The 16,175-nt window shown below is 39.0% G+C and overlaps 1 protein-coding gene across 3 annotated transcripts in view; it reads left to right on the forward strand.

Annotated features, from left to right (window-relative positions):
* The first annotated feature begins 13,402 nt into the window (after positions 1–13,402).
* LOC118227101 overlaps positions 13,403–16,175 on the forward strand; it is a 93,767-nt gene continuing 90,994 nt past the window's right edge. The window contains exons 1-5 of one of the 3 annotated variants that reach the window (XM_035417261.1): positions 13,403–13,923; positions 14,417–14,611; positions 15,084–15,116; positions 15,460–15,510; positions 15,973–16,062. In XM_035417261.1, coding sequence (XP_035273152.1) covers positions 13,878–13,923; positions 14,417–14,611; positions 15,084–15,116; positions 15,460–15,510; positions 15,973–16,062 — 415 coding nt within the window. In that variant the 5' untranslated portion in view covers positions 13,403–13,877. The remainder of the gene's footprint in view (positions 13,924–14,416; positions 14,612–15,083; positions 15,117–15,459; positions 15,511–15,972; positions 16,063–16,175) is intronic. The other 2 variants (XM_035417274.1, XM_035417266.1) reach the window with 2 other exon arrangements.

Consider the following 16,175-nt stretch of genomic DNA (forward strand, 5'->3'; position numbering starts at 1 on the left):
ACAGCACATCATTCTGTCACGGGTTGTCGAGGGAATGGACCCAAATGCAGAGTAAAGAAAACCCCAAGAACTCCAAAACGGAGGGCACCATGAACAATCAGGCAACAGAGAGGGAAGGGGAAAAGAGACAACCAAGAACCAATAAGTGAACAATTGAAACCAATACTACAATTACACAGGGTACAAGCAGGACACAAAACAGAAGTGCCGCCATCTGGACAGACAAAACACAGAACCATGACACATTCATTCAAACAAATTTAATAAAAGCTACATTCTTTTATGTGTCCTGGGATGAATCACGTTTCTACTTGTTTTCGTTGAATATTAAGAAATGTTCAGGTTAAACAATATGGGGCACCAAAAGCAACATGGAATACAATTTTTTCTTTTTTTACCAACATTTTACCAAAATATCCCTTTATCTTCACATTTAAGGAATAAAAACACAGTTTGTGTGTTTTAAAAACTCCTTTGTTGTTTTAGGAGTATGTTTATGACCATATGGTTTTGCTGTAGATTAAGCAGGACGGAGTATAGCACAGTGGGTAAGGAACTGGGCTCGTAACCGAAAGGTTGCAGGTTCGATTCCTGGGTAAGGACACTGCCGTTGTACCCTTGAGCAAGGTACTCAAATTGCTTCAGTATATATCCAGCTGTATGAATGGATACAATGTAAAAATGCTATGTAAAAGTTGTGTAAGTCGCTCTGGATAAGAGCGTCTGCTAAATGCCTGTAATGTAATGTAATGTAAGCACCGTCCAATATGTTTGGAGACATTTGGACAAACATGAGCAGATAAGATGCTTCTGTACATTTCAAAATGTATTCTGCTGTGCAGCCAGCCATGACATCATCAATGAAGACAAGTGAGCCAGTACCTCTGGTGCCAATACATGCCCAAACCATAATGCCCTCATCACAATGTGTCACAGATGGTGGGGGGCTATGGATCTTGGGCGGTTCATTTTAGCCTCCAAACTTTGCTCTTGCCATCACCCTGATAGAAGTGTAACCTGGCCATCCTATTTTTGCAGCTAACGAGTGCCTTGCATCTTAAAGTGTAGCCGCTGTAGTTCTTGTTTGTGAAGTCTTTTGTGGACAGTAGTCCCTGATATATTCATGCCTGCTTTCAAAAGACTGTTCTGTGGGACAGGTGTTTGAGAGTTGAGAATGCTTCAGCCAAATGTAGTGCTCCCCAGTGCGCACTTTTTATCTTAATGATGTTCCAAACAGTTAATTTTGGCAAGGTCTGACGTATGTTTCTGACACTATGTTTTTCTTTCACATTTCCCAGCCTTATAATGGCTCCCTAGACTTTCATTGGCACAATTATGGTCCTCATGTTCACAAAGGCCAATAACAAAGGCAATAAAAAGCCAAGAATCAAGACTAGATAGAAAAAGCTTTCTTATACCTGCGCACAGTAAGCAATTGAATAGAAAACTTGACAAATCAGAAACACCTGTGAAGCCATTTGGCCGAAACATTATTGTGCCCTGAAATGGGGGTACTATGTATAAAAATGTATGGTCACATGACGGTCAGGCACAATGCCTTATGGTTCATATTAGAGCAACAAACAATTCTATATCTTCTACTTCTACATCCAGTTTAGTTGGAGAGCTGCGCAAAAGATTTAAACATTAGTTTTAACTAACATCAGATTAGATTTAAAGAAAAATTCCAAAACTTCAAAGCAATATTTTTTACATTATCGATATCTCTCACTAAATAAAAATTGGACATATTATAGAAAGTTGTGGAGGGTTCATCTGCCAGCGTAAGTTATATCCGCCATTGTAATAATAAACATTAAAGAAAATCCCACCGTTTGCTGGTAGGTGTCAGTTTGTTTCTCTCCAGTGTCAGGGTTGGTGTAGCACAGGTAGAGATAGTGTGCCTTCATGCTTGTGTTTCTGTGCAACACACTTTTAATCCCGTTGGTACCATCGCCTCCCAGGGTGATGTTAGTCTCTGTGCCTTCTGTCACATTCTGATGCTTCTCATTGGTCCAGAACACGGACGGCTTGGGAAGCCAGCCTGATGACTCGAAGGACAGAAATGTGGCCTCCGCTGAGATGAACCCCTGTTTTGAGGGCCTTGCTGGAGAGGATTTAAGAACAGAGCAAAAACACGAACCTGGTCTAAGTGTTGTTTAATAGTAGAGCAAGATGATTTAGCATTACGTTAGCATCACGATTCTCCAGAGTGATGTACAATTGTGCATTAACTAGGAAGCACTGCAACTTACAGGCCACAGATAGGCTGACTGAGCCTTCAGCATGAGGACTGTGACCTTCACTTCACACCTCACAGACACGGAGTCCTGCGTCTTGCAGGGTGAGATTCTGCAGCCTCAGAGTAGTGCCCCCCAGTGTAAGATTGTAATATAGGTCGGTGCGGTTGCTGTAGTCAGGGTCCTCTTTCTGTTTCTGTATCTGGCTGTTTTCAAAGGCGTAAATAATTCTGCGATGGCCACTTTCATTTCTCCACCAGTTCAGACAGATGCTCTCTGGTGCCACCATGTGCTCAAAAAAGAAGTTACAGGGAAAGACTGTTTCTTGCTGGTAAGGGCCAGTCACTTGTGGTTTGGGAGTAACAACACGAGGCTCTGCATTAAGAAAGTTAAAAATTAAATTAAAATAAGTTGTCACAAATCCTACCCAAGCAAGAAGATAGTTTTCTTGGTTTGGGCCATGTCCCTTAGTTCCAGTGAAGGCAAGCTTAATGCTATAGCATACAGTAACATTCTAGATGTGCTTTCTGTTTCAACAGGACAATGCCCCCGGTCACAAAGCAAGGTCCATGTGGAAATGGTTTTGTCGAGAACGGTGTGGAAAAACTTGACTGGCCTACACACAGCCCATCCAACACCTTGGGGATCAATTGGAAAGCCAGCTGCGAAGCCAGGCCTAACCGTGCAATCAGTGCCCATCCTCACTAATGCTCTTCTGGGTGAATGGAAGCAAATCCCTGCAGCAATGCTCCAACATTCAGTATAAAGCCTTCCCAGAAGAGGTTGTTATAGCAGCAAGGGGTGGACCAACTCCATTTTAATCCCCATAATTTTGAATGAGATGTTGTATGTCCTGGTGATCACATACGTTTGGTCATGTAGTGTATATACACAGGAGTAAATAATATTAGTTGCATCTGTCAGGGTTAGCAGGGTTGATGAACCGCCTTTATGGCTGCCTCCTGGCATGCTGACAGAAGCTAGGAAGCTAGTTTTAACTATCAAGTAACATTAGCAAATGAGCATGTCATTATTTTGATCCAGCAATTAAACATTTGCTTAACTTTTGATTCATTACTCAGCTGGTGATTGCAACATTAGCCACTTAGTACCAGTCCCAATTCTAGACTGCTCTGATTTGGGGGGCAACTTTTTTTTTTCTTTCAGTGCAAAGTGTGTGCCATACAGTTTATTGTTTTCATCCTTTATGTGTGTGTTATAGTGTGTTATAGTCTATACAATGTAGTCTGTGAGTATTGGGACAGTGACAAAACTTGTATTGTTTTTACTGTACTTCAGCACGCTGGATTTGAAATGGAGCAATTAAAGTGCAGACTGTCAGCTTTAATCAGGCTGTGTAGAAATTACAGCCTTTTTGATATGTAACCCCCCCTCCCCATTTTAAGGGACCATAAATAATTGGACTGTGAGGGGGGCAGCATGGTTGTGGTGCCGGCCGGCAATCACAGCTGTGGGCAGTTACGTGATTAGTGCTAACCTTTACATGTGCTGCCTGCAGTGAGCCTGGGGGACCTGACATGCACACAGGAAGTACAGAAGCCACAACAACAGCAATAGCAACAGCAACGACGGCAACGAACGGCAACAGTGACAGTGTTGTGGCTTGCTGACACGCAATGAACGTGTGCGTCGTACCCGTCCGTGCCTGTGTGGTTCTGTGGCCTTGTTACATGGACAAATTTAAATAATCTTCAATATCAATCAATCAATCAATCGATTTTATTTGTATAGCACTTTTAACAAAGGAGCTTTGTCACAAAGCAGCTTTACAGAGAACCGGCCCCCAAACAGTAAGCCTAGGGCAACAGTGGCAAGGAAAAACTTCCTGACTGATAGCAGGAAGAAACCTTGAGCAGAACCGGACTCAGAGGGGGAACCCATCTGCCGTGGGCTGGCACCGGTTTGTTATGGAAATGGCTTACATGAAAACAATAGAATATAATCTTTTTAAAAAAAACATTGTCGTATTAAGTGCTTGGTTTGCATACTTCAGGTTCCTGAAGTATGCAAACCACAGACCACAGATGCTCTGCAAGGTCTGTACTGCAGCGTCTTCAGTTCCTGTTTGTTTCAGGGCTTTCTGTCTTCATTCGTGTTTAAGCTAGTGAAAATCAGTTGGATTTATGTCAGCTAATTGACTTGGCCAGCTAAGAACATTCAGCTTTGTCCGGGAAGTAAATGGGTGGACGCCGTTAAATTTCAAAATGGCTCAGCAGGTTCTGAATTTCCATTCAGTTCAAAAGGTGTGCATCCTGCACAATGTTGCCTTGAGTAGCTAAACAAGTTGGAAACTTTATTTGATCCAAGCTGGCTAGCTAGCCAACTAGAAACATTAACATTATTTTATCGATTGTTTTATTGTTATTGAGATCAGAAATTCAGAGATGAGGTCAGAAGAATAGAGGTGGTGTGATGACGTGTGGTGAGAAGACATTAAAACTTGCTACTTCAGAAAGACCAAGTGCACCACTTGGTAAGTATTTCAATAAATTTCAGCTTTTCAAAGAAAAAAAAATCTTTTGTGCATATGGATGGCTGTCTCAACAGCTGGTTTGACTTTACAGCACATTGTGTGTCTTGGGGTAGTTGGAACTATAGTAGAAAAGGGAATACCCCGCATCCCTCCCCACATTTGCCAATTCTATTTGAAATTAGGCTTTTTCCAGATTGAGTTTTATAAATCGTGACCAATGCATTTCAATCTGTTTTCTATACACTTCCAGCTTAATAGCAGACAGAGTACATTTTAAATATGATTTGCATGTCTTTTTATTTATATTAAAAAAAGGGAACCCTTACATTTTACAATTAATAATTGTGAACTGTTTATATGCATTTTAACGGGTAAACACGTTATTTTGTACCTCCAGTACACTATATTAAATCCCGGTCATAACTTATACTCACGGCGAGTAGTTTCTGCAGCATTTGGGCAAAGGAGGGTGTTACACTGCTCATGGTGGTTTTATGCCTTGGTGGTAGTGTAGTTCACAGCGCTTTATTGCAGAGGGGGAATAGGTTTTAATGTTCTATGTAATTGTGATGTATTGGTAGTGGGGTAAGCATATTTTTTGTTGAAAGTGTGTTTGTGTATTTTCATGTTTTATAGGCGGGATAGCAAATTACACTTTTTATGATTTCTGTTTTGTTAATTGATTTTAATGATAAGAATGGTACGGACTGAGGATGGTTAACTTAATTCAGGCCTCCATTTGGATTAGTTCAAGTTGGGAAAGCTTGTGATTGAGTGAAGAGCTTATGCAATCATACCAAAGGAAACATTTGGGAAGTGATTACATGGTTTCTTTATTTTGCTTATTTAGTTTTGTAATTATTTTGTTTATTGTTTTTTTCTGCTCTTCAATAAAATAATTTTCACTGTTCACCCTATTTCTGTTGTCAGCCTCCTGCTTGACTGCTTGCCATCCTCATACAGACACTTTGATTCATGATGACTGGCTGTTGTAGATTAACTTGATTTTATTTTCCTTCATACAGAATGCCCACTATATTCAGGGAAGGTACTGGGACACAGGAGATTGATCTGGAAAAGAGGATCTGAAAGCAGCCACAGTTCTTATCAGGGGAGACTACAGCACCCAGGATCAGGAAGAATGGAGAGAACCAGAGGAGGAGAGAGCCAGCTGCTTCAGATCTGGAGCCATTTTCATAAAACATTTTGGGAAATATTTACAAGAGGACAGACCCGCCTGCTTCAAATCTGGAGCCGTCTTTGCACATACATTATGTACTTAAAAAAACATGGATCTGGACTACACAAGGAGAGATAATAACACCCAACCAAAAAATATGAAAAAAACTTAAAAAAAAACCATTTGTTATTTAAAAAGGACATACATACAACACTAATGCTACAGGAAATCTAATGGAGAGAAGGAAATATGAACTGTGGTCTAATTAAATCTACAGAAATTTTCCAATTAAACAGTAAAAGTATAATTATTATGCCAGTCCTCACACATATATAAAAATGAGTTTTTTAAAAGATACAGAGAAACTCTCATTTTACTCAGTATTATGTACCCAATGTTACAGTATATACGGCTCTTGTACTTTTCAAGAAGTAGGAAGTAAATCGGCTGGATTCACAGTTTCCGTAACAATGTAGAATGATGAAACACTTGCTGAGAGGAAGCGGACACGTACTCACAAGTGTAGGTGAGTTGTAGTTATTAAAAAGTTATATGTGTAGTTATTGTTTCTTTTTCACTTTAATAAGTGAGCTAGCAACAGCATCCACATCCTCTGTTGCAGTATTTTTTAAACTATGCATCAGTACCTGAAGTGGGTGGCAGAAGGGTTTGTGATGCATCTCGGTATGAGTCAGGAGGCTATGCTAGCATGTGTGTTTGATGGGTCCCTCAAACTACCATGTATCCCTAATGTGGGTCCCAATATTAATGACTTATTTCTCATTTGGGTCCCAATATTAAAAAGGGTCCAATATAAAATATTGGATCCAATATAAAAAGCTTAAGTTGGTATTTCATGTTCTGTATGTGGAAAGAATCGGAGGCCAACTCCATGAAGCAAATATGCTAATTGCTTTGTCTACTTTGAGTAGGCCTCTATTGTTTGTTTATGCCATTATTAATAAGATTCTTTCCATGGCAATTCATGTTTTAATGTAATTCCTTTTTCACTTCCATATGTGAGTGAACAACATTATCAACATCCTCGATTGCAGTGTATTTTAAACTACGCATCAGAACTAAGAACAGCTTTTTTGAGGATGGTGCCGGAATGAGTCAGCAGTCTGCTAGGCTATTGTAGCGTATGTGTTTGATGGGTCTCTAAAACTACTACACATTTCTAATCTCGGTTCCTAGATTGTAAGTTAATGTGATTCTTTATGATCATCGCTAAATATTTTATTAGAAACTCCAAATAAAGAACCCAAACTTTTTTTGTGTGTCCACTTTCAAGTATTTTGATTACACCAGGCTATGTATACATTGTGTGTGATAAGACAGCTTTTACATGTAATATAAATAAGAGCAAACATATTTTAAAAACTTAAACTTAATTGTAAGATGAACAAAACAAAATTAATGCCACAACATATGACTGTGCTGAGAGACAGCTTTGTGCTTTCACAAGACTAATTAAGTGTAAATTGCTTCTTGCAGAACAGGAATATGCTGGTTTGGTGCTGGTTGCCATTTTTTTTTCATCTCATCGGTAATGTTTGATTTTTATCTTTAAGCACAATTCAGAGTGACTGGAATTATATGGATACCACGTATGCACATTTGTCTGTTTCAGTCAGAAGAAATATTCACTTAAATATTCAATTAATTATAGGATTCAGACTAATAGAGAGTTGATGTTTGACTACACAAGATCAGGTGGCCCAGCAGTATGTCTCCCCTAAAGTAAAAATGAATCTTACGCCTATGCTATTGATTCTGTTATTTCCATTTAGACCATAACATCTGATATAATTGTGTTATACAGTCACCTCTAAAATGGCGGGCACCCTTGATAATAAAAAGGAACAAGAAAGGCTGTGTAAAATAATACAGGTTGCATGTGAACTGCATTTTATGCACAAAAACATGGGAGACAAAATTTTTCATTGAAATAAAATGGCTGAGAAAACATCTTTGTAACAATAATGTGTGTGTATGTGTTTGTGTGTACATTTTTTTGCTCTATTTCAGGAGCAACACTTGAGATCTGTAAAAAGCAATCGCTGTGTGATGCTCCTGAATGTTTCGAAATGAGGGGGTCACCAGAACCAGGTTGCACCTCCACCAGTCAAACACATCTCTGCAGAATTGACAGAAGCTGCATTGAGTATAATTGTGATACAGATTTAAGCTGCAAATGTAATGGACGTCCATTTAAACTGGCAGGTGAGATATCAATCTGATACCAGCCATGCTTTTCCATTCTGTTGGGCTTAGATGCTGTATCATTTCTGTTCTTTTTACTGGAACTCGTCTGTTAATGGATGCTGGTAATGAAAACATTTCTTAGTGGCAAATGTGCCTTTATTGTTCTTTCATTTTGGTTGGGATTCTATTAAAATGTGTCCTTAACTTTGTGGAACAATTTAAAGAAAGTTTATTTTTATTTATTTATTTGTTTGGCTAGTTCAGCAATCAAAAGAAACTTCCCAATAAGAGTTTATGAAGAAAAGGTATACATTCTTGCATTTAATTGGCAGTCATTGGCCATTAAGAACAACTGCTGATTGAATTCCAGCCTTTGTTTTTTTTTTCTCTTACAATGGTCAAAATTAGCTTCATATACAGCCCATATTCCCCATTGAAATGGCACATATTCCCAATATACCCAATATAATATCCTGTTTTTTGTCTTTTTTCCCAGACTTAACCAAATGCCCTGTAAAAGATGAAGAGAGTAAGTGAAGATATTATACGATCACCAAAATGATACACAGATCCACTGCACACATCCACACAATAGCATAAAATAATATGCAACACTTTTCCTATTATACTAATTCAAGGCAAAATATTTCAACAATTCATTTCTGTTTTATGTATAAAATAAATTACCAGAGTCATTTTCCTAATGCTGCATTTAAAACAAAAAACATTCTACAACTGGCACATTCCTTCACAACATATGAACAAAAGTTTAATTCATAACGTGGAACTGAAATGATGAAACACCTAGACCCACCAGGTCTATTTTGCCCTACAGTTGAAATGCCAAAGAACTTAACTGATTATAACTGTTGCAGGCATTTCCATGGAAAATGAGGTCCACGCTGAGGAAACCAAGGGCTATGAAGGTAATACATTCACATCTATACTTTACAAAGGGTGAACAATATTAAAAAGATGTGTGATTTGTTCTCACAACCTTTGTTCTGTATCAAAACTGCGGTGGGTATGCCAGTACGGAGGACTGGTACAAGAACCAGACAGTGCTTGTTAATTTTTCATAAACAGTGCTTAAATAAACAACAATCTTGACATTTTTCTGTAAACAGACAAATTTAATAGATTTACTTTTTTATCGCAGACTACGGGGGGTAGGGGGCAGTGGGAATTGTGCAGAAATCTGGTGCCAGAGTGATGCACTGGTTGCCTGCTTTGGAATATCAGGTGATGAACATTTAGTCAAGGGGAAGAGTCATGTGCAACAGAGCAAAGCAGTTGCTCTTATGCAGAGCAGCATACAGTAACCAAAAGTGCAGATCTTTTTGCTGGGAAAGGTCAACAGTATGTATGCCCACAATGTCTCTGCCACTGTATTCAACTGAAGTCCCCTGTGATTGAGTGCATAAATGTTTTTTTTTGTTTTTTGTCCAAAGTGTGTTTTGTGGTATCTGACTGAAATGCCCTTGGTTCAGATTCCAGCATGACCCCACTGCAGATTGCTTTTGCTGTTGTTGGAGCTGTTCTTGCTGCCCTTCTTGTTTTTGGTGCCATTACATACTACATCTTGAAGGCCTGTCGGAAGCAGGGGTAAGCAATTCCATTCCTGCAGGGCTGCTATCTATACAGGTTTTCATTATCACCAGTTACACTGGCCAAATGTATTCACTTGTGATTTGGGGGGGGGGGGGGGGGGGGTTGAGGGGCATGGATGTGAATGGTGTTTACATCATCTGATCCAGTCGTTCTCATCCTTTGTCCTGGGGACCCCCTGTGTATGCTGGTTTATGTTCCAACCACAAGTGCAATCCCAGAATTTTATCTTGTTCCTTTTTCTGAATTTATTTTCTTGTTTAGAGGGATTACTGTGTTTATCCTCTTAAACCACATCATATCTCAAATAGCTATGCATGCGATGTACCATGTTCACATTGTGCTTATTGTCCTGTATTGCAATCAGTTACATAAAAAGAAGTAGCGGTTTTCTTCACTGATCAAATTAAAAACTATTGAGTCAATACGCTCCTAATTAGGTCCTTAATTCGTTGATCAGGCACAGGGAGCCACAGCTGGGAGGGACAGACCCACAGAGACAGCCCCAGGCACAGGACCAAAACGAAATGGAGCTGGAAGACAGGAATGATGCCTCAGTAGAGCCCTCCCCTCGGTCCGTGGAGACACAGGGCCAGGATGCCAGTGATGGGGCTGCAGGCCGAGGGGCTGAGGATGGGGATGGGGAGGGGGGTGAGGATGAGGATGGGGGTGAGGATGGGGATGGGGGTGGAGAGGCGGGTGAGAAAGGGGGTGAGGATGGGGATGAGAATGGGGATGGGGATGGGGATGGGGGTACAGAGGGGGATGAGAAGGGGGGTGAGGATGGGGGTGAGAAGGGGGGTGAGGATGAGGATGGGGATTAGGATGGGAGTGGGGATGTCTTATTTTGTGTATAAATGTTAGAAAGTGGGGTTTGTTGTTTAATTTTTTGTTTAATAAATCACTCAAAACCAACAACCTTGGAGACCGTGGATGATTGCTGGAATGTGCGTCAAAGCACCTACTCCGGCACCTGTAGCGTATGGAAGAAAATAAAGTTCAAGAAGGTTTTAAGAACTCATCAAATTTAACAGATTTTAATTCTTTAACTGTAAATATATTTGACTTTCAACTGTGAAATTTTTTTTAATTTTTATTTATTCGCATTGAATTTTATAGTTTTGAATTCACATCTCAAAAAGTTAACCTCCCAACATTCCAATCTAAAAAAAACTAATGTTCCATTTTTCCAATGCCACAAATTCTGTTTGAAAGAGACCAATTCATAAAAATTAAATTCATAAAAACACGTACGGAACATCGGGGTACCTCAGGAAAAGAGGTAGAACGTGCTGTTTTAGTCCCACAGCAACAAAGTGAACAAAAAAATCCTGAGATTACTATCACTGTAATATGAATGAGAGACGACCCTTGAGCTGAACCTGTAGAAACAAATAAATAAAACAGATCAACAACATTCATTTTCCAACCATCAGCATCACTGAACCAGCACTCCTGTATAACTGCACATGCAGTATATCAACAAAGCTGATTCTTACAGACATTCTCACCTGAGCTCTTTGCTGCTATGTGGTAGATGTCAGTTTGTTTCTCTCCAGTGCCGGGGTTGGTGTAGCACAGGTGGAGACTGCGTGACTTCCAGCCCGATGCTGGCTCAAGGACAGTGCCGATGCTGCACAGTTCATCCTCTCCCTCGGTGATGTTAGCCTGACTGCGCTCAGTCACAGTCAAATCATTCTCATTGGTCCAGAAGGCGGACGGCTGGGGGAACCATCCAGAGGAGTTGAAGTGCAGACGTTTTCCTTCCAGGGACATACTGCCTAATTTAGAAGGCTTTGCTGGTGAGGATTAAGAACCAGAGAAAAATACAAGTCACATCCAAGCTGTATAAAGCAACAATGTCAGATTACTGGAAATACAGTCCATTAATTTCTTGCATTAGTTCATTTAGTATTTGTCAATTAATAAATTCGTTTTTCATATCTGGGCAGCTGCACCACTGCTCTTGAACAGTGTTTGAGGTAATCACACTGCGCAATATACTGTCCTAAACGGGGTATTATACATAGTTTTAGTTGACAACTAAAATGATGAAACACCAGTGAATGGATCATGACCGTAAACAGGACCATGTCTGTTGGTAGTGAAACAGCTGACCAGGATCATATGGAAAAGAATAAACATATTAACCCAGCAATGAATTGGACCGGTTGGTGTTGTTTGAAATAAGAGTAAACATATAGGCTGGGTGTGTCGTGTTTTTTCTGGTAAACTTTCATTTGCATTTCGATGCTTGGTGGTGCAGTCAGACAATTTGACTACAGACTACAGCACCCAGGATCAGGAAGAATGGAGAGAACCAGAGGAGAGAGGAGAGAGCCACCTGCTTTAGACCTGGAGCCATTTTTATTTAATATTTTGGGATGTATTTACAAGAAAAGAGATCCACCTGCTTCAGATATGGAGCCATTTTCATTCAATATTTTGGGATGCATTTACAAGAAAAGAGATCCACCTGCTTTAGATCTGGAGCCATTTTCATCAAACCTTTTGGGAGAATCTTACCGGAGGAGCGACCTGCCTGCTTTAAATCCAGGGTTGTTTTCATCAAAGATTGAAGGTTTCTTTATCCGTATCCAGAAATAAATGTATTTTTCCGGCAGGAGATGCAGCTTTCCTCAGGTACAATGAACAAAAGAGCAACACAAATACAGCAATACAACACAAAAGACATCACAAGACAAGGTAAGAAAATAGGTGTAAGTAATTTAAAAGCTAATAAAAACACATTATTGGGAGAAACTTACTAGAGGAGTAAGCCACCTGCTTCAAGCCTTTTTCACATAAAAGGTTGCAGATATGTGCTTAAAAAACATGGATCTGGGACTACACAAGAATATTCCAACAAGACCAAACCAACAAAATATAAAAATAAAAAAACATTTATTAAAAAAAAAGACATACAGACAACACTAATGCTACAGGAAATCTAATGGAGAGAAGGAAAGATGAATTTTGATCAAATGAAATCAAAATGTCCCACTTAAACAGTAAAAGTATAATTATTATGCCACTCCTCGCATATATATGAAATGTGTTTCCAGATGAAACAGAGAAATTCATATTTTTTGCACTTTTGCCATGTTGGAACTGAATGGGCTGGATTCACAGATTATGTATCACACGGAAGGATAACGCATGTGCACACATGGGTTGTCCTGTGCGGAAGTGCGGTCCTGTGCGGGAGGGTTGTGCGGAAGAAGGTCCGGGCATAAGGACACGTGAACGTGAGCGGCGCTAGTTCCACTTATTATGAAGCTATTTGTGTAGTTATTGTTTCTTTTTTCACTTCCATATTTGAGTGAACAACAGCATCGTCATCCTCTATTGCAGTGTTTTTTTAAACTGTGCATCAGGACCCAAAATGGGTGGCTGGAGTGTTTGAGGCCGGTCTCCTAACAAGTCGGCAGTCAGCTAGGCTACGTTAGCCTGTGTGTCTGATGGGTCCCTTAAACTACTACATATTTCTAATTCTGATCCCAATATTAGAGAAGTATTTATAATTTGGGTCCCAGTATTAGAGATGTATTTTTAATTTGGATCCCAATATTTAAAAGGTTGAGTTGGTATTTCATGTTCCGTACGTGGAAAGAATCAGAGATCTGACCGGGAGGCTAATATGCTAATTGCTTTGTCTCCTACGTTTAGGCCGCAACTTTTTGTTTATACAGTTATTGATAAGATTCTGTCCATGGCACTTCATTTTTTAATGTAATTCCTTTTTCACTTCCATGTTTGAGTGAACAACAGCATCGTCATCCTCTGTTGCAATGTTTTTTATGCATCGAAACTCAAATTAGCTGGCATTTTGGTTCCTAGATTGTACGTGCATGTAATTCTTTATGATCATAGCTAAATGTTTTATTAGCAACTCCAAATAAAGAACCAAACTTTTTTTTGTGTCCAGATTCAAGTATTTTGATTACACCAGGCTATGTATTCATTGTGTGTGATAAGATAGCTTGAGCTTTTACATGTAATATAAAAACACACATTTACAGAACTTATACTTAATTGTAAGATGAACAAAAGAAAATTAATGCCACAACATATGACTGTGCTGAAAGACAGCTTTGTACTTTCACAAGATTAATTAAGCGCAAATTTTCTCTTGCAGAAGAGGAAGATGCTTATTTCTTTCCTTCTCTTGCTGATTTTTTCTCAACACATCGGTAAGGTTTGATTTTTTCTTTAAGTGCAATTCAGAGTGACTAGAATTATACTGAAACCATATATTTGATATTTGTCCACTTCAGTCAAATTAAATATTTACTTCAATACTGAGTCCATTCTCTGACTCAGAGTAAAAGAGGCTTGATGTTTGACTACATGAGACAGGTAGTCCAGCGGTGTGTCTCCCCAAAAGTTAAAAAATGAATCTTATGCCTATGGAATTGATTCTGTTATTTCCATTTACACCATAACATCTGATTTAATTGTGTCATACAGTCACCTCCAAAACTGCAGGCACGCATGATAAAAGGGAGCAAAAAGGCTGTATAAAATAACACAGGCTGTACTCAACATGTTATGCTCAAAAACACAGGAAAGAACATATTTAATTCAAATAAAATTGTTGAGAAAACATTTTTTGGAACAATAATTTATTAATAAATAATGTGTGTGTGTGTGTGTGTGTGTGAACGTGTGTGAACTCTATTTCAGGTGCAGAAGCTGTGCACTGTATAAAGGAATTGCCTTGCAATGTGACTAAGTGCTTTAAAATTAGGGACTCAGAAAACATCTGCAGCTCCATCCAGCAATCAGGACACTGTAGTATCAGTGGAACCCGCATCAAGCTGAAATGTGAGGCACAATTACAATGCTTCTGCAATGAAGAACGTCTCTTTGAACTGGATGGTAAGATAGCCTACAAGTCTGATGCTGGCTGTTCGTAAGAATGGGCTGAGAAGACATTTGATTTGATTTCATTTCATTTCTATACTTGTTACTGAAACTCCTGTGTTAAGGACTGCTGGTAATGAAAACATTTCTTATTGGCAAATGTGTCTTTATTGTTTTATTTATTTTTTATTTTTGGTTGGGATTCAGTTAACTTCAATAAAATTCAATTAATTGTCCTTAACATTTTTTTTTTTAACAATCAAAAGAAACTTGCCATTTCTGAGTTTATGAAGAAAAGGTATAAATTATTTTTAATTGGCAGTTATTGGTCATTAAGAACAACTGTTCATTAAATCCCAGCCTTTGTTTGTTTTTTCTCTCACAATGACCAAAATTATCTGCATATACAGCCCAGATTCCCCTTAGAAATGGCACATATTCCCAATATTCTCAGTATAATGTCCTGTCTTTTTTCTCTTTCTCCCAGGGTTTCCTGAAATCCCTGTAAAAGATCAAAGTAGTAAGTGAAAGCAATTTACATTCACTAAAATGATACACACATCCTCGCAATAGCATAAGAATAATACATGTAACACATTTCCTATTCTGCAAATTTATGGCAAAATGTTTCAACACTTCATTTCTGTTTTGTGTATAAAACAAAATGCCACAGAGTCATTTTCATAATGTTGCATTTAAAATAAAATCCATTCTACAATTGGCACATTCCAACAGCAACATGAGAAAAAAAGTTCAATTCATGATGTGGCACTGAAAAAGAAGACACCTAGAACCACCAGGTCTATGTTGACCTACAGCTGAAATGCCAAAGAACTTAACTGATCATATTTTAACTGTTGCAGGCATTTCAATGGAAAATGAGGTCCATCCTGAGGAAACCAAGCTCTATGAAGGTAGTAATACATTCACATCTATACTTTACAAAGGGTGAACAATATTTAATAAAGATGTGTTATTTGTCCTCACAACCTTTGTGCTGTATCAAAACTGCGGTGGGTATGCCAGTACGGAGGACTGGTACAAGAACCAGACAGTGCTTGTTAATTTTTCATAAACAGTGCTATATATAACTGTAAACAGATGAATTTAATAGATTTGCTTTTTTATCGCAGACTACGGGGGGTAGGGGGCAGTGAGAATTGTGCAGAAATCTGGTGCCAGAGTGATGCACTGGTTGCCTGCTTTAGAATATCAGGTGATGAACATTTAGTCAAGTGGAAGAGTCATGTGCAACAGAGCAAAGCAGTTGCTCTTATGCAGAGCAGCATACAATAACCAAAAGTGCAGATCTTTTTGCTGGGAACGGTCAACAGTATGTATGCCCACAATGTCTCTGCCGCTGTACTCAACTGAAGTGAGACAGCAGCAGCTTCAATGTTTCACAGGTGACCTATCCACACCTGAAGTGCCAGAGAGGAACAACACCAACAGGACCGAGTCATCTGGTAAACCTTTGGATTTTTTGTGATTTTTTTGCATCAAGTCACCTGTTTGGTTTCTACCAGACAATAAATGCAAAAAAATTCCCTTGTTTTATTTCTGTGTTCAATTTTGGGAT

This window comes from Anguilla anguilla, chromosome 1 (genome assembly GCF_013347855.1).
Source record: "Anguilla anguilla isolate fAngAng1 chromosome 1, fAngAng1.pri, whole genome shotgun sequence".
Lineage (NCBI taxonomy): Eukaryota > Metazoa > Chordata > Actinopteri > Anguilliformes > Anguillidae > Anguilla > Anguilla anguilla.